At 43.8% G+C, this 27398-nt stretch overlaps 1 protein-coding gene across 1 annotated transcript in view; it reads right to left on the bottom strand.

Moving 5' to 3' along the window:
• The window catches only part of snrka (SNF related kinase a), a 42567-nt gene extending 21020 nt beyond the window's left edge, over nt 1-21547 (bottom strand). Inside the window, exons 1-2 of the mRNA XM_031868585.1 lie at nt 21301-21547; nt 19818-20531 (exon numbers count right to left, since the gene is read on the bottom strand). Coding sequence (XP_031724445.1) covers nt 19818-20406 — 589 coding nt within the window. The 5' untranslated portion in view covers nt 20407-20531; nt 21301-21547. The remainder of the gene's footprint in view (nt 1-19817; nt 20532-21300) is intronic.
• Nucleotides 21548-27398: the final 5851 nt, after the last annotated feature.

Here is a 27398-nt window from a genome sequence, read left to right as displayed (position 1 = left end):
GACGGTGGTCTAGCTTGCACAACGCAGGCTGTGGAGCGGTTTAGAGCATAATTCCTCTTCTCTGTCCGAATTCCAGATGGCATTTTGTTCTAAAGGCTGGGCAACAGTGAAAAAGGCATTAGCCACAGTGAGCCGCTGCTTAAGCTCAACAAATGGTATGCAGTGGGGGCAACAGACGCAGTTGATGATTATGTCTAGATACATCAGTAGGGTCACTGTGTCCGTAACCCCGTTTAAAAAAAAAAAAAGCGCATGCAACAACGTGATTCAACCGAAATTTGTGTCATAGCTATTAGTCCACCTCACCAAGCCTTGCGAGATGTTGATGAAACAACTGGTGTAACGCCTGTTCAAAGCCAACAGCTGACACGCATTTCCAGGAGCCCCCTGTGCTCGGCGTCACCACGTCAACCTACGACAACTCTCCTCCAGCCTGTACCGATGTCTGCTCTCCTGTTGCAATATGAACAGACGCAGGTATAGAGAAGGGTCAGCTCAGCATGGTCATCTCGATGCCCCATGCGACCATTGACCCCTCGCTAAGCCCCGCCCGATGATTTGTCAAGCTGTCAGAGCTATGTTATGATGGAGCCCTCACTGTCACTAACTGCACGCCCTGAGGAAATGTCAAATTTGCATTTGCAGCAACTTAACGTGACTCCTACACAGCTGAAAGAGTCATCAAAATGAAGCAGATATATGAAAGTACAAACAGGTACACAGGAGAGAAACTGAACTTCTAACCACAGAGATGCAGCAGGAAGCTACGAAAGTACTGAGAGTTGAAGACGCAACGTTGGCGAGATATCACCACAACCCACTTTTTACCCCGTCACGTTTAAACTAGTAATAAAAATCAGCGCGGCATCGTTTGACTCGGCGCAGCCAATAAAAAAACAAAAAGAGATGTGGCTGGACAGCTACGTACTAACTGGCCCTCAAATGATTGCTCTTAAACCGTCCTTCAGGTTTGAATGTGGGCTCTTTCTCTCACGGTGAGAGCCTTGCTTAGCCCTGCATGTTGTATTCCCTCCAGCAGGTTGGCACAAGTCTACAACTCTACTACAGTACCCCTATACATCATTGTTTAGTCGTGGTGTAACGGACCATTGTCGATCCGTGATCTGGAAGGATCCCCCTCGTGGTTTGGCATGCATGTGAACCCCGGATTAACTGCACAGTTTAATGTTAACCACCACAGTGGGGAATAAAGTTTTACTGACGATTGTTATCTGCCAATATTTAGTAAAATATGCGATCAGGAAAATGTCATTCATGCTTTTCTAGTCGCCGATCTCTCCTGCTAATGGCCGAATGAACGAAGGCTCCATTCAGTTACATTATGATGCGTTCAGGTTCTGTTCAGTGAAAATAAGTATTGGGTGAAGGTAAATTATAGTCATCATGATGTGATGATGTGTTCACATGTAATCTAGTAAAATGTAGTGTTAGTGAGAAACTTGAATAAATCCAGTTGTATGAAGGAGATGTTTTCACAACAACATAAATAGATATTAGAGAGGGAATAATGAGCTGTTTACAATACCTCTAAACAGCTAATTATACATCATTAAAACTACTAATGACTTTTCAGAACCGTAGGTTGCCGTCTGGCGCATTCCTAGAAAAAAGCTTCGGTGGAGGTATCACGGAACTAGGAACTCACAAAGCTACAATGAAACAAAAGTAGCCAGGACACAGAATATATATATCAACAACAGTTCTCAGAGACGTTAATCAGGCTACAGTAGGACTAAGATGTGTGGATTAATTAGGGCCCAAGCAACCAACAAGTGTCAAGCATGTCAAGCAATCAATTCATGTCCAAAAATGAAATGATTGCTGTATTTCCACGGGGCTCTCTGTCCTATTAGCCTAACAGTGTGCAGACATGGCAACCTAAGGCCTGAAGCCGTAGAACACTGTGGAAGTGCTGAGTGTCTGATCTGAGTGACAGGTTGATTGGCTAAGAAATAAACCGTCCTTCACAGCCAGTTAAAGTTGTTTGGAAGAGTGCTTTAAACACTTGCTTTAAGAGCATGTTTAACGAAGCAAAAAGGTGGATTTTCTCATGCGTTATTTGTTGTTGCTAAGCTGCTAAAAATACATTTATATATTTGCCCTGCCTCTTAATATCCCAACTTAAGCCTGGATTTCCAATTAAGTAGGAGTGTAAATGAGTCTACTTCTAATCTCCCGCTGTCAGCTGCCTACTTTGTACCTTTGTTACATTACTGATGCCTGGCTGTCTGGCTACGTGAACACCAGTGAGGGCAGCATGAAAGAGAGCCATACCTAAAAAGGATCTGGTCACAGAGCTGCTGCTTGCTTTGGACACATTATTGCAATCCTCCTGCTGCTGTCTCCTCAGAGCGGTCACTTCAAAATGTGTGCGCAACACAGAAAAGAGGACTATTTCACAGCAGCACCGTCTCACCTCACTTTCTACCCGTTCTGTGGAGCATCATCTACAGATTCACAAACCCAGCAGCGTGGAGCATTGTTCCTATTGGTTGCTTCCTTCATCCAGAGGCTTGATGGGAGGACAGAATGACTGCACCGGTCATTTAGGCCAGCAGATCATTTTCATAATCAATGAACACGGTCCCCCACTCTTTTATAGAGATCATATTCCAGGAGATCAGTGATGATCTAGCTGGTATGACAGACAGGGAACTCGCCATGTTGAAGTCTGTGGGGGCCTGATTTAAAAGAAGGGCAGTCCACGGCTGTAACTCGAAATAACTTGAAAGACAATGCTGGCTAAGTAAAAGTGTACCGTTGGGCGTTATTTAGTTGTTGTTTTGGCCTCCCATTCATTAGCCAACTCTCTCAACAATGCCCTACACACATTTGAAACCATTGTTCCTAGTAGGAGTTGAATCACAAACCTTAAACCTTTTTGGGCAAAACAAGCGAGCAAGCAGGTCAACTTTAGAGAACTGAACCAACAACAGCGTTTCCACTACGAAACCAAAATATTCTCATCCAAAGAATACCATTTGAACGTTAATATGATCCTGATCATAACATCGCCTTTTCAGATTGCAATATAATCCGTTTTGAGGAGCTCTACATCACCCTGCATCTATACTGTCATACAGATGAAGAGTGAAGGGAAAGAGATAACCACAGACTAAATACAGCTAGAGTTCTCTGTGTCCTTCATGTACCATGTAGTGACTTTGTAGTGCCTTTAAACTTGGTAACAGAGCTTGGTAGAATAAATTAAGTGATATAATCTTGTGTTTCTCCGAGTCTTTATTGTGCATTGGCACGCTCATAACTCAATGAAGTGTATTCCCACACAGACTTGAGCGGTTCTGGCAAAAATAGAAAACAAGTGTAAACAGGACAAAAGCAGCAGATAATGCCACGCAGCTCCCAGCGCTGTGTGGTGGCTCACACAGAAGAACAACCAAAGGGATCAAAACCAAAATGTATTTAAAGCAAAGCAGCCATGTTCATAGTTTAGACCCCACAGAGGGGCCGGCAGCTGGAGAGTAGAGACTAACCTGCAGAGTGACTTGTAAAACAGGGAGCTCAAGTCAAGCCATCCGACTGGTTCATAACTGTGTAAAACATGGACGTAGTCTCTGTGACGTCAACCATGGCATTCACTCACTCAAAGCGGCCCCGCCCTTAATTACGATTAACTTTAAACCTTAATATGATTACATGGGTGAGTTATATAGTAATTCACCTCCCGTACGGTCGTCATGAACATGAAAACGAATAGACCAACACTGGTTTTTGTACCAGGTTGGAGACATATTTATTTCTGTTTGGCGTGGGCTCTATGGGCACTGACCCGCTTTTTAGAACCAGCCTCAAGTGGACTTTATAAGAACAGCAGTTTTTAACACTTCCACGTTAATTGCTCAACACCCAGAGGTTGCCGCTTGGTTTGTAGATGTGATTTAACAACCACATACCAACGCTAATTCCTTTGCGGGGGAATCGCTTCTCCCAACACGGAGCAGGTCACAAAGTGACAAAGTTAGCTGCTAAATGGAAACATTTAAGGTTAACTTCTATGGAGGAGAGGACTGGGAGAAGCCCATTTCCAGAAAAAAATGAATCCACCTGCTATAAGTCATGCAGCGCTACATAGAGAGGAGGTTCCACAGTGTAGCCCACAATATTAAAGCAGCAGAAATAAACTAAGCACTGGCCCCGCAGCATCCACACCTCCTCCTGACAGATAAAGACAAGCCTGGTACAAGCAGCCATCACAGTCAGCCTACTGACGCTGGACACTTTCTCAGTAGTTGCACAATAAATGGCAACATACACGAAATGTAAATAAAATGCCAAATATAGAAATCAGAGAACGCTAGCATGTGATGACAAAAGAAACATGCTAGCTGCTACGCTCCTCAGCAACTGCATCGGTATGTGCAGGCAGGCAGCCCAGGAGGGCCTACTTTACTGTTAACATTATTATATAAAACAATTGGAATGTGTCTAGAACTTTCATATTGCCATACTAGATGGCCATTGTATAAAAGCAAATCCATCAGTTCAAGTATGCAAAAAGATTGTTTTCAAGGTATCTCCATATATAATGTACAGATGTAAGATTAGAAGTCATGCTGACGGAGCACACACCTGTACTCCTATTAATGGACAGCAGTTCTAGAGGCTGTCACCAACACACACGGAGCCGTCATCCTGAAGAGCTCTCTCTCTCTCTCTCTCTCTCTCTCCCTCTCTCTCTCTCTCTCTCTCTCACACACACACACACACACACACACACACACACACACAGGCAGGTGGGTAAGAGTGGAGAGCACTCTGGGTGACAGCTGTTAGAGCTGCTGTCACAGACAGACCTGCTGAGGCTCCACATGCAGGAGACTGCAGGTCTGCTGCTGCACATGTAATCGCTCCATGTGAAAAGTATCAAGATGAGTTCGTCAATTACATCTGTGTTGTTATCAACACGCTGCTTTCAGTTTCTCACATCCAGTACTTGTTGTTGGTCTACCAAGTCTGCAACCAAGATCATTTTCATTATCAGTTCATCTGCAGGCTGGTTTTTGATTTTTATTAAATCGTTTACCACAATTCCACAAAAACCCTTGTTCACATTGTAAGATTCCTTTTTTGTCTAAGAAACATCACAAAACATGAATATTCCAATATCAGTGATCCCTTACACCACTAACACACATATACACATACATACATACATCTACTTGCTTTTTTTTAACCCATCAGGAGTACAAATATGCATAAAATACACCAAACTTTTTGGAAAAATGCATCTTATTGAATAAAGATCCAACTATTAAAGTAGGATAAAAGAGTCCTTAAAAAGAAAGGCCTTGTTGCAGCGATGTGCCGTCCCTCTGGGCCGAGAACAGAGAAGTATCTGGCCGAGACCTTCCCGGGTCACGTCTCCGTTGCTTGTGTCGGAGCACAACCGACGGGTGGCTTGGGGCCGAAAGGGCCGAGCGGCAGCCTCCAGAGGGTACGTTATTTATGGTGGTTTACGTTACGCACCGGCTCACAGCCTGGTGTTGCCTAGGAGGCACAACGACCGGAGAAAGCGGCCTCGATTTGTCAGAACGTGGCATAATGACAGATGTCGGTTCAACCGGTTGGCATGAAATCAAACCGGTTTATCGACCCAAGTCTAGGTACAACACATGTGCCACGTCAAAAACATGGTTTGTCTTTGAAAGGGCTTTTCAAAGACAAGGGGGGGGGGGGTTGTCCGACACTTTTGAGCCTTTACAGTCTAAAGTTTCAGCAGACTTGAGGCAATAAAAGAAAGGGATTAAAACTTTCCAAGTAATAAGATTCTTGGAGTTGAAGTTGTACTTGTGTTGACAATGAAATTAACGGAGCCTGGTCGGATTCCATTCTGAGAAATCAATGGTTGAAAATGTGACAAAAGGAAATGTATTCTTCCGCATGAAAGAGGGTTTTGTTCCAAGTTTTTTTTAAATAAACATCTTATAAGCATGATATAGAGTCCAGGATCTCCATCTTTAAGGTTTACAAATTTGCCCATCCTCAATTTGTGATGGCAGCAACTACAAATAACGCAAGAAGATGAAAGAGGAAATCAACCGCAGTCGGGTCCTCAGGAAAAGAAAAAGAAGATGAAAAGCTCCCATGATGCTCGCTTTATGAAGCCTCCTCCTGACTTGGCTCAATGTGCTAATGATTCCGCTACAGCCTGCAGCAAAATGTGAAAAGATGCACAGAGACAAACATGCAAATACAGCTTAAAAATCATCCGGGATTGTCTTGTTGAGCCGTTAGCCAACAGATTGATAGTAAAGTGACCAAAGTAATCATGTGGATATCTCAGAGACAATAAGTGGCTGACCTAAAAATAGGATGCTGGTAAAGACTGGGCCGACCTACAACCGGACGCACAAGTGCAGGACAAAATAGTTTAGTTAATATGCCAATATTTTCCACATATATAAACCCCTCTGGTTTACATTATATAAACCAGAGGGGTTTATATAATGTAACAACTGCCCAGAGCCCATGGGGACATAATAAAACTGCCCAAGTAAAAGTAAGTAAGAACATTTAGTCAAGTACTTAGAGGGACAGTTTGAAGCAGTCAGACAGTATTCATTAAAAAAGACACAAATGGTACAAGTTTATGTAAACCGGAGAACATTTGGGGTTGATGTACTAGTAGTTTTGGAGATATCGGCCTCAAAGATGTCTTCCTTCTCTTCAATATAATGTAACTAGACGGCACTTGACATCAATGTGTCTTTTCAGAAATGACGACTCCGGTTAGATGATCCACGGATGAGAGTTTGTGACCCGGCCTACTTGTTGAGAACAGTCGAGCCCAAAACCAGCTTGTGTGCAGCTAATGTCATGGTTGTTCATCTAATAGTTGAGGTATTTCATAGACCCAAGTGGTGGACTGACTGTCATCAACATGGCTTGAATTTAAAAAAAAGCACCATTTGGAAATAAGCTCTATTTCTGTTAGCCTTGTGATAACAGTAAACTAGGGCACTGCAGAGTGATCATCCATCATTCCTCCTTTGCACATCTAATTAACCCAACAGCACATAATTACTCACGCATTTGTCCTTGAGTCCTGTCTGACAGCAGGAAACCAACCCTGTTCTGGGCGTGTGTCCACGCATACTGGCATTTAAAAAACGTCTGACAAGAGGTTCGACACGCACCATTGTATCCTCAGGGCGTTTAGTTACGAAAGAGATGATCTTTAGTTCATGCTCCTGCTACAGTTTCCTTCCACCGTCGGTGCTTTAGATCTGCTCTGATGAACAGGTTTCACTTGGTCCTGCAGCACGTCCGCACAAGCACAGATACAACCTCAAGGGGTAGCATTAAAGCTGCTGTTAGGACTACTCAGGTATTGTTTATCTTTTCATTTGTGCTGTCAATGTATTTGTGTGTTCAACAATGTCTCTTGTACTTAGAGCTTGGCGATAAATTAAATTAATGGTTTCGGAGGATGTTAAAAAAAAGAAGAAAAAGAAGAGTTTTCCTCAAGCAAAAAAAACAAACACTGTCCTCAGTTCAGTTTGTCTGAAGTCTGTGGCAACTAAAAGCAGCAGCAAAGCTACATTGTTCTAGCATCACAAAAAAGTGGCACGCAACAGAGTGTGTTGAAAATTGCGCAAGACGGCGGCAGCCCTGAAACAAAAAAGGAATAACGATGATGAAAACTGATTTTCTCATAGTATCCCATATGAGAGAAGGCGAGCGCAAAAAGAAAGAGCCATCTGCTGGCTCCCGTCAACCACGACATCGACAGGTAGAGATGGACTAGTGTTCAGTGGTGTGTTGGACGAGGGAGGAGTGTTGGCGATGGAACGGAAACACGTCCAACATGCTGAAGCACACTCGCTGTTCTCTGGCCAACAGACACTTCTCCTTACTACAAGAGCCTACTGGGCGAATACTACACCATGACGGTAAAGAGCGACGAAGGGCCACAGGACATTCCAGTGTTTCCAGGCAACATCTCAACCATAATACATCGAGTGGCAGTGAAGGGGATGTGGTGGGCCTGCGGAGACCATGCATATCCAGTCCTACCCCTCGACTTCAAGGGATGTTGTAGGCTGGCCACCCTGCAGTTACCCTACCATGATGCCGAAGTCCGGATGGAGCAATATCCCAATGGCACGCAACATATCGACCCTGAAAGAATAAAAAGATCCATGGCACAGTTCCACACCATGAAGGCGTTCCATTTCCCAATCTCACTGGGAGAAAAATGGGGAATTGGACTGACCCCTTCTACGGAGTCACATTCCTGGCCGACCACATCGACAATATCACCTGCACCCTCCAAGAGTTCGCCAATGAAACTATAGCCGGATTCCAGTACCTGTCAGAGTCAGCCAAAAGCCAGAGACTAGTCCTACTCCAACACTCAGCCGCCCTAGACTTTCTGCTGGTCAAACAAGGCGGTCTGTGTGCAACCCCATATCCAAACGAAACCGGAACATGCTACACCATCACTGGAGATATCTCCGCCAACATGTCCCACGTCATTCACACCCTCAAGAGTATATCCAACGGCTTCGAAGCAGATGCAAATGTGGGAGTGTCCTATGGACCAGAGAGCTGGTGGGGGCACAATCGGAGGAGGAAAAGGCTTCATAGCGCTCATGGTGAGTGCACTGCTTCCACTGCTCATGATAATGGTGGGAGGTCTAGTCTTTGTCACCTGCATAAGGGCAATGATCAACAAAATGATAGAAGTAAAGGACAATACTCGATCCAAGCAAGTCCTAAACACCTGACACCACAGTCGAGGCAGAGACCTCCCCCCCGGGACCACCGGTGAACTACCTCACACCTGGCTCGCTCTAAGCAGCAGCATCTGTTGCCATAGCAGCGCTCCCCAGTCTCAATTTGAAGAGTGAAATGTGTCGGGCCCTCTGGCTAAACAATAACATGGCAGCTCCACATGCCGATTTCCGTCTATAATCATTCCGTCGAGTCCAGCGTGTTGGTCTGCAATTATATGTCACGTTTACAGGCAACGTTCTTTACAAACAGGGAGTTCATCTTCTTCACTAGCTATCGTCCTGGCATCCTGCGCTGTGATGCTTTCATTAGCGGCCGTGGGGTTCGTCTCCCGGCCTCTCTTCCTCTCCTGCTCTGCATTCAGATGCTTCGCTCTGATAAACCAGCGAGCAGCTTCAAGTGACAGCAGCCGCACAGGGCCAATAAAACGGGACCTGGACCAGATCAACACTGACAAACACTGGAATTTATCAAAGCCCCCGCGTCTCTAAATGGTGTTGCAGTGCTGACAGAAATATTTCAGCTCAAGGTTCATTTAGCAGTTGTTGTGAAAAGCTTTCGATCCGAATAAAACGGTTAATTCAGTGTGAAATCAACGTTCCTTTAACTCATTCATTATAAGATACACACTCAATGTTTTACTGAGGTATTCGTCCACAAAATGTAATCGTTTTTTAAGCAAATGGATGATTCATGATTTTTTTTTCCTCAAAAGCAAAAAGACCAAAATATGATTCAAATGTGTATTTTTAAGGCCTGCATGTGCAAAACAGTTTGAATGACAAAAAAACAGAAACCGCATTTCTTGCCAGAATGTCATAGTTTAGCAGACTTTCTCAGACAGCACAGAGAACACACAAGCTACATAGCACTGCTGAAGCTCACTTATCAACCAATCAGACTCCCAGTCTGAAGACTTTGATTGTCTCCTGCCTCCTTACCTCCTCCACTCGCCACTTTTCTCGGCTGAATGATTTGCCTACAAGTCCCAACCTGTCAAAGTATTTTAAGGAGGGGATCAACTTCAAGGCTAGTCAGTACTGCAGTCATCAGAACGAGCAGACATTCATCTCTGGAGCAACAGGATCTGAGCCAACTAGCCGACCTGTAGGTTAACCCCTTCCCATCTGCTCTCCTCCTGGCTGAAGGCTCCTAGCGGCGAGGAGCTGGGACACAACTCTGCCGCTGTCCACCAGCTTTTAAAGTAACCAGTGGAACGTTAGCATGACAACACGGCGAGCTAATGTTAGCTAGCTAACTAGCGAGTTGCTAAATGGGAAGAATAAAAAATGGGAAGAATAAAAAAGACACAATGCTTCATCCACGCACTTGTCACAAAGCACTTCTTCAAAGTACAGACGTAATATTTAGTTAACAGCTTGAAAAATGTACTTTTTCATATTAGAAAAAAATCCCTCCTATATGCTACATTAAGACCTTGAGAAACCATCCATGCTGAGATTTGGTATCAGATGCTTTTGACAATTGGAGATTTCTGCAAGAATCATGTTCTTTTTTTGCCGATTGTATGGCGAGCACGTCTGTTCAGAAACCCTTTATTGTGCATAACACTCTGAAAGACTGTAAAGTCAGTCGAGCGCTGACAAACATGTTAAGTCTGTATATCGATCGGTCAGTCAGTTGGCTAAGCCCACCCGATGGCCTGTGATGAGGCCGCATCGCACACCGCAGAGGAACATTTACACCTAATCACCGGTGTCTCCCTGCTCGCTGGCTCGTCGCTGTGCATTGTCTACAGCGGAGTGATACTGGGATAGTTGATCCAGCAGCTCTGTCTTTCGATAGAACTGTCCTTTACTGCTCTTCTTTTCAAAAGGGGACACACTAGTCCTAATTTAGTGTGTGATCAAGAAAAGAATTAATAGAATGCCGCTGTGATCACATATTCCTCCCTGCTTCCATGTCAACATGCAGCGGACAGAGACAGAGAATGAGAACACATCTGACTGCTTCACCGTGTGCTGGCCAGAGCCGGCTGCTTCATCTAAGATGTGTGTATTAATAGCAGACGATAAACCTGCGCCGTTGTCAGGGAAGTGGAAGGGGAGGGGGGAAGCACAGGAAACAGCAACCCACAGTGAGAAACGTGTTGCACTGAGGTTGAAAACAGATACCGGTGCAGAGTGTGGCAGCGTGCTCCATGTGACGAATCACACACACACACTGACTATGGACCGGGGTACTGGTCCACTTCTGTAGGGTTGTTGTTCCTCTTAAAGAAGTTGATCTGGTTGAGGTAGAAGCAGACAGACTAATTTACAAAGTACCCGCGTCAGATTAGACTCCAGCAGCAGTAAGTTGGCCGACTGACAGACAACCTGCAGCACTTGGCAGCAACAGATCCTCCGTTTGCTTTCAGGGGTTTGGTTTACCACAAAGCAGATATGATGGATTGAGACGTGGGCCAGGGGCTTGCTGTTTGCCAGTACCTGTGCCAGTATGACATTTGAGTTATGGTAAGAAAGAAAAACGTATTCGGTATGAGTATAAAGCAGGGTTTTTCCTGGTGGTACCATGTGTTCATGTGCATGTGTACCGGGTAGTTTGAGACTGAGAACTATGACCACAGACACTGAGATACAGCATATAAACACAGATTGATTGTGATGAAAGATCTCCTTCTGTTTGATAAGCATTTATCAAAAAGATAGAAAAAATTGAATCGTTGTAAATAATTGTAAACCTCCTTTACAAGACACTTTATAAGATAGCTTATCTTTTTTTTCTAATTTCTGTAGTTTAATTTACTTCCTCATTTACAATATTTTTTCAGCAGTATATATATATATATATATATTCTCAGATGGATGCTATTGTAATGAACTAATATCACATTCTACAGATGTCTGTCCAAAGACGAACAACTTTTTTTCTTCCTCTTTGGTAGTTTTGGCAGCAAGAATTGAAATCATACCGTCTAAACTAAAAAGGAAATCTGGTTTGAATGGACAGCCTTGTTGAAGATATTCAGCGTTATTCTTTATGCAGGAAATGCCCGGTATAAACACGTTGTTCTACACTTCTTCCCAAACCCACAAGCTTCTCAAAGTCAGCAGTAGTGGTGTAACCGATCAGCAGGGTTCCTACTGTTAAAACAAACAGAACAAAGTGATCATTTAAATCCATCAATGTCTTACTAATGTATACGTTACCTGCACTAACTTCCCACACACAGCAGCGTTTGATACTTGAGGAGCAAGACTTTAGATTCCACCTGGATTCAAAACCAGCTGGCCAGCATTCAAGCTCACCTTAAACAGACATTAGTACCCTGAGACGAAGCCGGGTCACAAGTTAATCTCGACTATAGTATAAAGCAAAGCAAATGTGCTGCCCATCACAATCACTTATAGCTCCCTCGCAGCATGAAGGGCCTTCCCACCCCCACATGTTAATGACTTTGAAGTGCACTCTAAGCTTCCCAAGGCCGAGTCTGAAAGAGGGTTTAAAGCGGTTTAGAGTGCAGCGGCTACAGAGGAATGACTGCAGGCAACAACAACAAAAAGATTGAATCGCATGTATTGCATTGTTCCTTATGTGCCTTTGGAATTCACTGGAAGTGTGCTCCAGAAGAAAGGAGAGCAGGCATGTCCAACCGGTCCATGGGTTACCCCCCCCCCAGTGTCAGTCAGTGGAGAGCAGCGATGCAACAGAACTCAAATGGTTTTAATCAAATTAATCTTTTGTTTTTTAGGCCCATTAAGGATCATTGGTTTATGCATTGTGATTTTTGTAAAGTCACAACAAAAATGACACTCTGGTCCAGGTTTTGTTGTTCATTTTCAGACCCATGTATAATGATGGTAGGAGAATACGTCAGTAGAGATATAGTCAATATAGAAAAATGCCAACAGTTGCACACAGAGAAAAAAAAAAGAACGCTTTTTACTCCAATTCATGAAATAGTGCAACTGATTGGCCTGTTAGCAATATGGGCTCTCATCCTAAAATTAAGTCCAACAGCTTTGACTCAGACCATGTCCTCGTGTCTCAAACCCAGTGTGCAGTTAGTTCCTAACCTTCAACACCTGTCACCCCATTCATTCCTACCAGTCTCTCTCTCTCTTGGGAGCATGGCAAGCTTTGACTAATCCCCAACAAACTGACTGACAGCTGACCATTTGCTCTCTCAGCCGCCGTACCTAAGTAGGCCTCAATCCTTCCTTGGCTCTAGAAATAGATAGATAGATATGTACTTTATTCATCCCCAGGGGGAAATTTGTATGTTACAGCAGGAAGACACACCAAGAAGCAAAGTAACAGAGTAAATCACTCTTTTACACACACACACACACACACACTACTAATTACATTACAGTCATTTTACATTACATTACTAATGCAAAACAAGTTGGATTTAGCACCACACTGAAACGGGAAAAAAAATGGAAATGGCGCGAACTCAGCCTGCCAGCTGTTGGCGTCATTAGTAACGTTGGGTTTAATGGACACAGACCGTGATGTGGGCTACGTGTTCTGGCATCCCCACATCCTCATTCACATGCAACACTCGTCCACAGCCCTCTCTCCCCTGAGATCCAGCTTCATTGAAGGGCTTCTTCTCCCGACGGAGATGAAGTGGGACACAGACAGACACACTTTCATGTCCCTCTGCAGTTTAACCCACTTCATAGGCCCACTTAATTAAAACTGGACCATCTATTCAGTCATAGTTCTAATCACATATTCATACCACTTCCATCGTGGCCAATGAAGGGAATTGCAGCAACTAAACTGTGTATTGCAGTGTCCGTGGCTGCAGACATGCTTAGCCCCTGTGAAGGTGAGCGGACATTGAGAAGGATAACCGTACAGCAGGGCCCAGAATGAAGGTCCAACAACAGAACTGGACTCACTCAATAAGGGCCGCACTGGTCGAAGTCAAACTTTCTGAACAATATTTGGAAATGGAGTACCGTCAGAAGTGGTGGATTTAAAGAAGTAGAGGAAATATACAAATAACATCTGATTTTAGACATTCTTCTGTTGAAGTACTACTGAAAGTCATCGAAAACATATCGAACCGTGAACCCAAAACCGAGGTACATACTAAAGAGTGAATTTTGTGTACAGTTACACCCCTAGCATTAGCTAATGAAGCTAAAAAGAAGTATAATAATTGGCCAATTACTTGGAAACCAGCAGCAAAGGCCTTTTTACATTTCAATAAGTAATACAAATGAATGACGGCTGAATTGCATTTAGTTGCTTTTGTGCACACTGGTTCACTGTCACAGTGCCGTGTACCGGGACAAAACAGAGACGTCGTTAAATGCTTTTAGTGAAATCCTGACGGACCTGTTTGTCTGTGCACAATTCCTACAAACCTTCAGTCAGTCTGACATGTTGACTTATGCAACACATGCCTCTTTGACACCTGTACATGACTGTTGTACTGGAGTGAGTGAGTGTGTGTGTGTGTGTGTGTGTGCGTCTGAGCATGCACATATTTCCATCCCGGTCGACCACAATAAAAAGCCTCGGGCACCGAGCGATGCAGCTCAGAGATAAATAAAGGCAGCCGGAGGTGTGGGAGCATCAATGTGCTGCACTCGCAATCTAACCTACAAATTCTTGAGAAGGACACCACTGTTCATTCATCATATAGCCTCCTATTCACAGCGGCTGTGAACCACACCAGGGTCCATGAAACACAACCCAACGAGGAGCGTAGACAGACTCACTGGGACAGAAATACAATAGTAAACATTGACGCTTAGCCAGATAACATTCATACAAGTGTTACACTCCGTCTCTTCTTGTTTCCACTGGATATTCTCTAATGGCAGTGAAGCTAAAGCCAGCAGGGCCATACAAGGCTTTCTGTGACCCTGACCATGTAACACATCTGAGTCAAAAGTACCAGAGCTTTATGTAATAGGCACGCCAGGAACGAGCACAGAAGGGGCTGTCATTTACATTTCTGAACATTAGTAACGATAGCTGGCACAGGAACGTCTCTCTCACACACTCGCACACGGTTTGTGCGGAAGTTCTTCAGCGACAGCGACTCGCAATTTATCCAAAATAAAACCGTATGCATCAACTAACTTAATCAGACACCGATATCATTATATTGTAATTAAGTTCTATTCAGAAGAAAATGTGTATTGGGAGAAGGTAAATTATAGTCATCATGATGTGTCCAAGTGTAATCTAGTAAAATGTAGTGTTAGTGAGAAACTTGAATAAATCCAGTTGTTTGAAGGAGATGTTTGCAAACAACATAAATAGATATTAGAGATGAATTATGAACCATTTACACTAACTCTAAACAGATTATAATACATCATTAAAAGTACTCATGATAAGAATCTTGTGTGTTTTATGAAAATAACCTTTATAGATTTTACACTGACTTCGGGATGGTTGATATTATATTTGGGACGGTGGTGAAAGTTAGTCCAGTTCTCGGAAAAAAATCTGAATATGCAAAAAAAAAAAAAAAAAAAAAAAAAAAAACTGAATCGGCAGATTTGTACAAAACTTAAATTCTGTAAAGAAAAATTGCAATTGGTGCATCGTACACAACTCCGTCATCAGGAAGGGTTTCATTCTGAGCTCACAAGTGTGATTCAAGACAACACACATTAACCCAAGGAGCAATCTTGCAAACTATTAGTAGAAACATTCACCAACATTTTGTTTAGGAGGAAAACGGTTCAGACAATGAGGAAGCTGGTCTTGGGCCCAGCGGTGGGAACCAAACGAATGAGTTCTAATCAAAGCGAGCCAGTCTGTGTCAACACAGGACTAATGTGACTGTAATCTCTGCATCTTCCCCCCCCCCCCCCCCCTCTCTCGGCCCAGTCCAAACAATAGCGTGGATTAACTGTTCTTCCCATCTTATTGGCAGTGGGCAACAGAAACCAAGGCTGCAATTAGGAGGCCGCTCTCCAGAGACGGACTCCTGATGCCGGCGTGGTGCAGACAACAGAGCCGGCCAAGCAGCCCTGCAGGGTGCAGGCACACATCCGCAGTGGGAGGGTGAGACAGGTCATCAATGTAGACAGGAAGGCTTTTGTGAGTGTAGGGCTTTCCGTCAGCTACAGTGTGTGGACATTTTGAACCCCTTAATGAAGCTTTGACCCGTCTCCGCTATCAGCTGGAACGTGAAGGTAAGACATCACCCTCTGAAATGAATCGAATTGATTGCACTGCACTTTATCCCGCCTCCAGTGCGATTTATAAAAAGAAGCAATAAAAGGTCAAGGAATGCGGTTCTCCATTACGCTGTGCTGATAATCTTTACAAACATACCTAAAAACACAAGCCTGTTTTGGCTCCAAGTGAGACGAGATAAAAGGGGCTTTGCTCCCCACGGGTAGCCACTAGAAAACCAAAAGTACACCTTTCCGAGGCTTGGTCTGCAAATGTGAGTGTAGTTAAAAAATGTTTGATACATATGGATTCTGAATATTTGAGACATTCATTCTACGCACTTTTGGTGCGGTAAATCTCTAGTTTCAAGTCTTCTTCAATACAGCATGATGTTCATTTAGTAAATGATGGTCCATTTAGAGACAGACAATAAAGCAGAATATGCTTTAGGGCGGGGCTACGATGAGATTGACAGGTCGCTACAGCTGGAAGAGCCGTACACGACGTCTCTACGTCACTCCTCCGCTGCTCAAATGTGGTCACTTCCGTTCACTGGTTGCAAACAAGATGGCGACGGCCAAAAACATCCCAACTCGAGGCTTCAAAACGGCAGTTCACTAACCAATGGGTGACGTCCCGACTGCGTCCACTTCCTAACTACAGTCTGTGGTTGACACACACACACCTTCAGTGCCCACATCACCACTCATATACAACCAATGTGTTTGTGATTGCATTGTCTACTAGAGCAGATAGCTCTTCAAAGACCTAACCTCTTAATTCTGCTGTCAAAGTGCATCTAAAAATGTACAGAATCTTCTCCCAGAGGAGCATGCCCCCCCGATGGTCCGCCCACCGACGGCTTAACCGCTAACTCCAACCTTCGATGCAAAGTTCATTTGATCCCACATGATTTGATCAGTCCACAGCGGCATGGTATAGAGGAGAGACGTGCAGCGTCACAGGGCACAAGAAAACAAAAATCAATATTCATTTTGAATTTCTATAATCATAGTTCAATAAGCTAAAGGTATAGTACATTTATAGGAGTAGCCCATAAGAGGATGTGTACCTTGTTATGTTGTCCAACATCATTTTTTACATTTGTAAAAAACATTTTGTTTCAGAAAATGTTTTATTTAAAAAGAATGTAGTATGGCACTTAAATTCCCGAAATGAGTTTAGTTTTGACAGATAATAATATTGTCTGCAAAGTAAGCAATAAAAATGTTGATTTTTCTAAGGATACCAATTAGTGAGACTGGTCTTATTTTCTTTCTTTATTAACTATTGCTCTTTAGTAATAATAAATAATAAAAGTACTGATCTGATTACTGATGGAATAATCGGTAGAATACTCAATCACTAAAATGATCAATAGTTGCAGCCCTACAGCCACCACAGTGCCACAGAATCCTGTAGGGAACACTGGCCTTGTTATTATAATCTTTTAATAAAGATATAAAATGTTATGCGCTCGATGTTGTGTAAACTTTGTCCTGTGGTATCAAAAATCTGTATTTTTTTAAGGTATTGCATCAAACTTAGACAAGTGCAGACAATAAGCCCTTTCATCTCATTACACTAATCTTCAGAGCCACAGACCCACGAGGCTAATGGCTCTGACCACAGCATGCCTCTGCAACACTTAACTAAAATGCTGCACAGAGGAGCACAGACAACATAGCACCAGAGAACGGCCATCAGTGGCTAAGAGTACTCTCAACACTACAACAACTGCAGAGGGCTGTGGCTGTACAGCATGGCCACAAGTAGAACCTCGGTGCCTAAGTGCATCACATACACAGCAGCTACCTGGCAGAGAGCGCAGCTTGTTGGGCCCATAAACAGCCCGGCTCAGCACAATAAAGCATAGTGAGCTGCAGACATCCAGTGCCCATCAATAATACTGAGCACTAGGGCTATCAAACGGCCTCTCAGCACAGATGGTGGCACGCTAGAAATTCGTGGAAAGGAAAAAGGGGAGCGATACAGCTCCGTGACGGCTCGACGCACAGCCCGTGGTGGAATACGGTTACTGGGAAGAATGGTGCAAGATAAACGATGGCTCCTAGTCTTCAGACGCTGACCTCAACAGTTGGGCAAACCACGTATCACCAGGAGTTTGGCCTCTTCTTTCACGGTGAAGACCTCTCTGAAGACGGTGTTAAATGGTTTCATAAAATTGTGCATAAAACACTTCAATATGGCAAATATCTGTGTTATTTCTTCATTAAACTAAATACAACAGTCCTTGCCTGAATGGTTCATCTCCCTGGACTTCACAATTAATATTTTTTTGTTTTTCATGTTCATCCGGTTCTTTGTCAGATGAATCAATTTTGTGTTGAAGGGTTAGTCGAACTTTTTATTCCACAATCAAAACATATTCATTTGCCAGATGCCTGTGCCCACCAACGCACGTGCAGCATTGTCTGGTTCAGGTTCTGACCCCAACAGCAATATTTAAATATCCCTAAAGGAACAAATGCCGTTTGCTGTCCAGCATTTACATTAACTACATTTTAGGTCCTGTTTTCAAACATATGAAAACATGCGGTTATGCCGCGGGTATCGATATGACAACTCCTGTTTGCTGGCTGTTATAGTAACACGACACGCTTTTACGGCTTGAGACATTATCAAGAGCTCAGCAGTCAGATAAAATAGGGACCGTCAGAGCAAGCCATAGAAATGTTGATAGGTCTCAACACAGTCCGAGACGCTCATCAACAAAACTAAACACTAGTCTTACTAGGGGTCAGTGTGGGGGACTTCCTCTGAACAACAGAGCAATAGACCTCCTTCATTCGCCCGGGTCTAACATACAATATGGAGGTTCTTATGATGCGAGTATGTGTGCGTCTGTGTGCGTCTGTGTGCGTCTGTATAAAGGTCAATGAGAAAAGTAACCAGTTTCCTCATTACCTGTGCCGCACCTATTAAGTTGGTGAGAACCTTAACCGAAACAGGGGAAACAAATAATCAGAGTTGACTGCCTCGGAAGGCATTTTCTATTCGCACAAACAAATCATGAGACTGATTTCAGGCTCCCTCCAGGATTAACACCACATGAGCAACCACACCGAAAAACAAGCTTAACTTGGCACATCTCGTTATCCAATTCAAGAGCTGGACTTAGTCCCGTGTTCCTGCCGTCGTTTGAGCTACCTGATGAGAGAGATATCATATCAGCAATGGACGGACACGCGATCCGTTTGTCTGTGCTCTGTCAAGCCTCATAGAAAATCAATGAGCCAGTTAATTTAGTGCAATGGGACACCCACTGACATCAGTGCTAGAAGAGCTGACCTTGTAGCACATGGCCCACGGCGGGCAGCAAAACGATCAGTGTCAAGTACTGTTAGCAGCATAATGCTAATGGAACACACAGCTAGGTATTCCCAACAAGTCCAGCTCTGATTGTTCCGTTGCACGGAGCCCTGGCGTAGGATTGAGGCGATCTAAATGCAAAAACGAGCTGCGGCGAACACGTGAGCAAACTAACAGCCATTGTGTTACAGCAAGGTGTGATGAAAAAATGTGTGGAACAGGTGTTAGCCACACTGCCGACCTCATTACACCACTGTGCCAAAAGCTGGGTTTTAATAGGACTTTGATAAAGATGTCCTGTGTGGTTTGATGCCAGAAGCCCGTGTTCTGACACAGGGACGGGCTTTTTTCGGGAGGTGAGGGATTAAATAGGTGGACTGGACACTTAGTTAGCGCCACAGGCAACAAGCCCGGTGCATCCAAATTAAAACAATCAATGGATCATAAAGCTTGAAGGCACCAGACTTTCAGAAATGGGCTGAATCAAAGAGCTGCTGTGCTGTATCCCTCTGCCATTTTCTAATGAACAACATGACTCATTTCATTGCTTTCGCATCATTCATCAGCCTACATGTTTTGCATACCTACGGCTGGAGCATCATACTCATCGCCGAGCAGGATTTCAGGTGCCGAGTACGCCAGAGATCCACAGCTAGTTGTCAGCTTTTTCCCCGGCTGAAACTTGTTGCTGAATCCAAAGTCGGTGAGTTTGACGAGCCCTTGCTTCTCGAAGAACACCACATTCTCCGGCTTGAGGTCCCTGTGCACCACATGCAGCCGATGGCAGTAGGAGATGGCGTGGACGATCTGGGCAAAATATTTCTTCGCCAGCTCCTCATTCAGACCCTCCTCGTGTTTCATGATATAGTCGAACATATCCCCTCCGTCGCCTAGCTCCAGAATGAGGTAAAGCTTGGTCTGGGTGTCTATCACTTCATACAGGCGCACAATGTTGGGGTGCTGGACCAGCTTCATGCAGCGGACCTCCTGGAAGAGGTGGCCCGTGGCCACGGTGTCAAGCTTGGTCTTGTCGATCACCTTCACCGCCACTTTCTCCCCGGTGAAGACGTGGCGCGCCAGCTTGACCACGGCAAAGTGGCCGCGGCCCAGCGTCTTGTCCAGGTCGTACAGGCCGGCGATCTTGCCATCGTAGCCCCGCTTGAAGCCTGCCATAGCTGGAGAGGGCGACGGGGTGAGGGGGGCCCCCACTGCAGGCCGGGGCGGGTTGGCTGAGTTGTGCGGGTCCAGCTTAGTTCAGTTCATCGAAGGCTGAAGGAGAAACCCATGGCTCCAGCTTCCTAGATGATAGGAAACACACCCATTTACGACAATTTCAATAAGCACTTATTATGTTACACAAGTTGACCAGTAAACCGAAACTAAACACATCCAAATACAATGGAAAACATTTCTCTGGTTCACCTTAATGTAATATTTGAATGAATAATATACCCACGCACTCCCTTACTCACAGTGAAGCATTGGGCAGACTAATGCTTGGATATGTTATTATACATTATTATTATTATTATATATGTACGTTATACTTGAATGCCCTGCTTGCTGCATATTCAGAGGAGGCAGGTTGGGCTTATTTTGACAGGATGGCTGCTGCCCTAACGTTAGCTAGCGTTAATGTATCCTGGCGTACTGCAACAACAAACCAAGTTTCCTAAACTGTAATAAAGGGCTTCCTATAGTTGCATACACATGCTGCTGTTCGGCTACCACGGCGGAGTTTGACAGACTAGTCCAGAAGTCCGCTGTTCAACGGGCCCAGCGGTAGCACCAACAACTCACGTTAGCCTCACGCTACCAGGGGCTAGCTCGTTGTTCATTGATTAACATACGTTAGCTCACAAGCCGACTGGCGTGAACCGCTTCCGTTCTCGCACGTTAAAATGTCGCCCGCTAATTCACAAAGCGAACTCGGCGATAATCTCTCAACAAATACATTTAGCGGTGTAACAAAGCGCTGGCCACCCAGGTACACGGGTGCTTCACATATTACACGGCTAGCCCGGGTTAGCATGTAGCAAGCTAAAGTTACTCTACGGCTCGGCTCACCTCTCCAGCTTCGGTAAACATAAAGCCCCCGAGTCCGGTCTCTACCGGGTGCCCTGGCTCCAACGGGTGCTCTCTACTGAAGCTTCTCGCAAACTGTCGGGGAAGACGAGGAGGTGACCGCGGCACTCAGAGGGTGCCTATGCCCGGTGGTTCATCTGTAAAACGAGGCATTGCATCGTTGGCAACGGCAACCCTGATCGGAATCGTTGTATCCTCCCAGCCGCGGCGGTGGGGCTGCGATGCTGCCTTCACGTACTGAAAGAAAATGTCGAGATTTTCAACACCATCAGAATTTGCCAGGATGACCAGGGGGGAATCATCGTACACCTGTTCGGAAATGATGTCCACTGTTCAAAATATATGCATCTTGTTTCGTTGTGAAATGAAAAAAATAGTTATATTCATTTCACGTTTTCGCTCTTGTTGTTATCATTGTTGGCTTTCCTGCGGGACAAGTTTGACAAGTTGCATTCACGATTTGGAAGCTTCGGAGTTTGGTCCTTACGAGGACCCCCGAAAGGCAGCACAAGAGCATCGCCAACCGCATTCAGCTCTGACGTCAAACGAAGTCTTTTGATTGGGAAAGGTGGCTGAAACATTATTCTATTTACACAACAATGAATGGCGGTATATTATTTGTAGCTCATTGATAAAGGGATGGCAGTTGGTTCCTAATGAAAGGGACGGTTTTAAATTGGTGTGTTTTGAGATAATCAGTAGCCTACGTCCAACATGTTGCCCAAATAGTATAATTTAATTAGCAGGCGACAACACTTGATATAGTGATTATAGTGTATTTGTGTATCATAGTAAATGGTTTATAGAGCCTTCTGTCCGTGTGTTACTGGTCCTCTCAATACATGGCGTACAGTGACATCTAGTGACGGACAATTAATTTGCCTTGAATACCATTCATCTATCAACTTTCACACATAATTGCAACGAAGCCATGAGTCATGTTGTTAGCCCCTTTAGTGCTTTTCCAGTTGAAAACTCAGATAATCAGGGTGTAGGTGCTTCCATCCAGTCGTACTGCCTGATGCAATTAAGGCGAGACTCTACAGGCAAAAACATTGTTTTTCATGCACTGGTCAATTTTGAGATATTTGGGCTATTTTTGCTTCTATAACATGTCTTCTTTCAGACAAGTAAAAGAAGAAAAATAACATCCAAAATACACATGAAGTTGTTTATTTTACTACTTTGTCTATTCAAGTCTAGATTTCTCCCGAATTCATCAAAACTGGTGAAGTGTCATGGTGATATCTATTAGTTTAAAATATTTTTTTAAACTAAAAGCTTCAGTCCAAATAAAAAGTAATGTGGTCAGATGTCAGCAAGTGCATGTGTGGCATTACAGTGTGAATGCTTGAGTCAAAGAGGAAAGGGTCACATCAAATTAGGACTTTATCCTATGATGCAGCATTCTCTATCCTGATCTACTGGGAAGAATGGCGTTCATCCCTCTAGTAGCGTTCAGAGACTAAGGCTGTTCAAGAAGCATGTAATACCTTATTAACATAGGCTACACAATGTTATTTTTAGCCTTCAATTTTTCATTCATTTGTAGGTAATTTAGTTTTTATCCATTACATTACAGTCATTTAGCAGACACTTTTATCCAAAGCAACTTACAATTCAGAGTCTATCACATTTCTACACCGTAGGCTCAACTACAGGAGCAATTTTGGGTTTGAGTGTCTTGCTCAAGGACACATCGACATGCGACTAGCAGAGCCGGAGATTGAACCGCCAACCCTCTGATTGAAAGACGGCCCTGCTATCCACTTAGCCACAGTCGCCCACAAGTGTAAAAGACAAGTGTAGACACAGTGTAAAAGACAAGGACAATATGACCTGAGCTAAATATGTATTTTTTTTATTTATCTATTTATTATAATATTTATTTATAACTGACCATATATTTACTTATCTACATTTGTCAAAGTATCTAATGATTTGGTTATGATTTCATACTCGCAGCAATAAAAACAATGCTGGCAGTGTTGCTTTCTAAACTCAAGATGGAAGTGTTGCCTTGTATTTGACTCGTAGGGCCACTGATCCACTCTTCTCAAAATATCAGTTTGTTTCTCAGGAGTTTGTTTGAAAGAAAAAAAATTGAATTAGCTGAAAATGTTTGTGTATGTTGTTTTTTGTGTGCTAAATGATCAGCTTAATATATCCTGATCACATTGCAGCACGGCCCATTCAATTCTGGGACTAAAGCATTTATTTTGTAACTTTTCTCTTCATTGAGCCCACTAATAACTTCAGAAAAACGAACTATTCAAGACTAAAAAGAGAGTCCGAATTCTTCATTCAAAGCTGTTGTAATGAACCTATATGTCATAGTGTAAGTACTATCACAACATGAAAATACAGGCTTCTTCTTCAAATTCAAAATATTGCATTACCGTCAACTAAGTTTTTTGAAATCAGCATCACAGAGAACCTGACATGGTCCTCACACATCTCCATCCTGGTTAGCAAAGCTCATAAACGGCTCTATTTCTTAAGGAAACTTAAGAAAATGTCTGTGCCAAGTTTTTGGTAACTTTTACAGAGGAGCAATAGACAGCATCCTGACTGGAAACAAACTGGAATAGGATGTGCACGGCCCAGGAAAGGAGGGCTCTACAGTGGGTGATTCAAACCGCCCAGAACATCAGTGGTATTGGTGACAAGGGGTGCCTGCAAAGAGCTAAAAGGTTATTAAAAGACAATACCCACCCAGCCACAACCTGTTCACCCTGCCGGTTACCTGTACCACCAGATTCAAAACAGCTTCTTTCCTCTGGCTGTGAGACTCCTAAATTCATCCTCCACCCTCCACCATATAATGGAGTTTTTTGTTTTTTTCTTGTATAGCAAAATAAGACAACAACTGTGTTTCATTGCCCAACCCTGTTGAACAATGACAATAAATCAACCTTGAACCTTAAACCTTTAACTGCTGGATTTAAATTAACTCTCCACTTACTAAATAAAACAATAATAACTCCCTCCCACCCATTCCCCACTCTGCTCCAAAGTCTCTATTTCCCAGCCTAACAGCTTCTCTCAGCTACTGCTCTACCTTCAACAGAACCTCCCACAACACCCAGAAATCTTCTTGCTGCGTCTATAATTATGTCAGTTTTCTCAGATTTTCCTTCTGCTCCAACAGAACAGTTAATTACCATTGCCACAAGGTCAAAAGCTTACCCGTACAAAAGCAAAATTCCTTATGCTTCCTGACTGACTTGCCCTCCTTGGCTTCCTGTCTCACACCATACAAGGTCTTTGCAGACTTCCACATGCGTACATCCAACCCTGATTATTTCTTTGTCCATACTCTCTTTGGACAGTTAGCCTCCCATGCTGCATGATTACCTTTGCAAACATGGCACTCTGGTTCTTTCTCACAGTCTTCATGTTCATTTCCCCCACATTCACCACATGTGGCAAAAATATGGGCTGGCTGTGGCTAGTGGGTAGAGTGGGTTGACTTTTGACCACAAGGTTGGTGGTTTGATCCCTGGTCCCTATTGCTCCCACAGTCCACTTGATGAAGTATCATTGAGGAAGACACTGAGTAGCATGTTTTTTTTCTAACTAATGCTTAGGATGTATAAATTCAGAGGTCAATCTTTCCAAACTTCCAACAGCTCTGACATTGTAGCGGTTCTGTAACATACTACCTTATGTACTAGAGCACGACTGGATTATGGACCAGGCCACGGGCCAGTGCTCCAGGGCCTCGGACTGCCAGGTGGACTCCAAGCCTCAAGCGTAAGACGTCTGGAGGAAGTTGAGTGCCATGGCCCTGAGAGCGCATATAACGCAGGCTGACTACTAGGCCCTTTTGTCCTTATAGGGTGAGCCAACCACTAAGGCCCCCCAGACCCCTCAGCGGTTACAATGTGAGGGCCCCTTGATGTTTAAAGAGTGAGCGGACCACTAGCTCCTCGGCACCTAAAGGGCTCCAAGCATAAGCTAGCCACCAGGGACCTCGTGCATACATTGAGTGCAGCACATGGGGCCAGGAGCATTTACACCGGCTCTGGTCAACTTGAAAAGACCCGAGGTGAAGGTTTATCTTCTCCCTCTTACTTTTTAACCCATCTCCTCACAGTGGGCCTCTCCAGACAAAGCTCCACATCCAGCCCCGTCTATCAGACACCCGAATCTTCATTCCAACCATGTAGGGCAGAGGTAGCCAACACGGTGCCCGCGGGCACCCTGTCGCCAGCAGGGACCACGTGAGTCGCCGCAAGACATGTTCTAAAAATAGCACTAGTCATTATGGAGCTCCGTCTAAAATTGTAGTTGCTGTTCTTTTTTAATCAAAAACACTTGCAGAAAGTTAAGAGAGTTGAGTACCCGGAGGCGCACGGCGGACAGCCAGGACGAGGCCGCCGCACCGCACTAGGTTTTCAGGTTCTGAATGGCGGGCGCATCCCGTTGGTGCCAGACGCGAGCCGCGAGCGCACCCCGTCGTCAGGTCCGTAAATGCTCGGAACAGGCCGCGGGGCAACAACTCAGGGGTGGCGGGGGTACAGGCGAGGCAACGCAATCCGACCGAAAAGGCCCAGACTAGAGGTTTGAACGCGGGCGCCCGAAGACGCTCGCGCGCCACGGAGGGTTGGATCCCCCGCTCGGCTATAGACCAGACTGGTTACTAGTTTCTTCGTGGAGAAAAAGGTACCATTGGAAAAGCTGGTGTCGGTGACAACAGACGGGGCTCCCGCGATGACGGGCCGACATGCAGGCTTCATTGCGCAATGCAAAGGTGACCCATAATTTCTACATTACCACTGCATCATTCACCAGCAGGCGCTATGTGCAAAAGTAACCAGCTTCAATCACGTGATGACTCTGACTTTCAAATGTTGAAACAGATTAACAGAAATAAAAGTTGCATGTTTAAATATGTATGTGTAGCTATACCATCATTGTTGTGGAAATCATTATTAATAATTATTGTGAGGAATAATTAACTGACATGTGATCAAACAGTCTCTTCACATATATTATTATTAAGGTGATCTGTGCAACTTTGTTATTCAGGAAGTTTGTATCAAATAAGTAGCCCTTCATACTACTTGGTACCCTTGAAGTAGCTCTCAGTTTAAAAAAGGTTGGTGACCCCTGATGTAGGGTTTCTTTCTCCCGTTCACTCTCGCATTGACTCGATGAATCCACTTAATTTTTTTTCTTTCTCTCCTCTGAGGTTGCCCTCTGCTTCTAAATTCTCGACATCTATCTCCCCCGCTCCTTGCTCCTCCATCTCGCCCTCCGCTTATTAAGGTCAATCAGCCTACGTCCAGATAGGCAGTCGCTTTCGCTTTCTCATTTCATTTCATATTGCACTCTGCAAACATGTCAAGACTGCAGAGATCTTCTTTGGGTTTGCTATACTTTTAAGTAGCCTACATTTAGCTGGTAATACAAACGCTTACTTACATATAATTGTAAAGGACCATTTTTACATTTTTACATTAGATAAGGAGGGGATACAGGTTAATAGGGGAGAAAATGTAACTAATAGATATCACCATGAAATTTCCCGAGTTAATTAGACATTAAGACAATTATTTGTGTATAGCAAGCCTATAATATTTGAAAATGTAAGACTAAATATGTAAATGATGCATTATCTTATCAAATATGTGCTAATTTGCATTTATTTCCAGAACAGATATTTGACTATTGGATTAAGCCAGGCTCAAAATTCTTGTTTCATTTTGTTGACACATAAGGAGGTTTTTACAGAGGGAATATCGGAAATCTCTTTGTATCACTCCATAAATCAGATAATACTGTCAACAGCTGTAAAAAAAATCTGTTTAATTCATTCATTCATGTTATTAGTAATAAAATGTTGTATAAATCAGGCTTTGAATGATATATGAATAAACCCTTCTGTAATGACTTCCAGAATATAGATAGGAGTGAAACTGTAAAGTTTGGTTGTGTGTGAGTGCTACTGAGGTGGAATTATTTTGAGAAAACAGCATTTAGATGTATTGTAAAATGACATATATTTTGAAGACATTACAGGTAAATCAGGTATTTGTTGTAAATGTCTTATGGAATTAGGTTTTTGAATATTA

The sequence above is a fragment of the Anarrhichthys ocellatus genome, unplaced genomic scaffold, assembly GCF_004355925.1.
Source record: "Anarrhichthys ocellatus isolate YVR2014 unplaced genomic scaffold, GSC_Weel_1.0 scaffold43, whole genome shotgun sequence".
NCBI classification, from domain to species: domain Eukaryota; kingdom Metazoa; phylum Chordata; class Actinopteri; order Perciformes; family Anarhichadidae; genus Anarrhichthys; species Anarrhichthys ocellatus.
The sequence above is the reverse complement of the archived record's forward strand: the minus strand, read 5'-3'. Positions and strand labels throughout refer to the sequence as shown.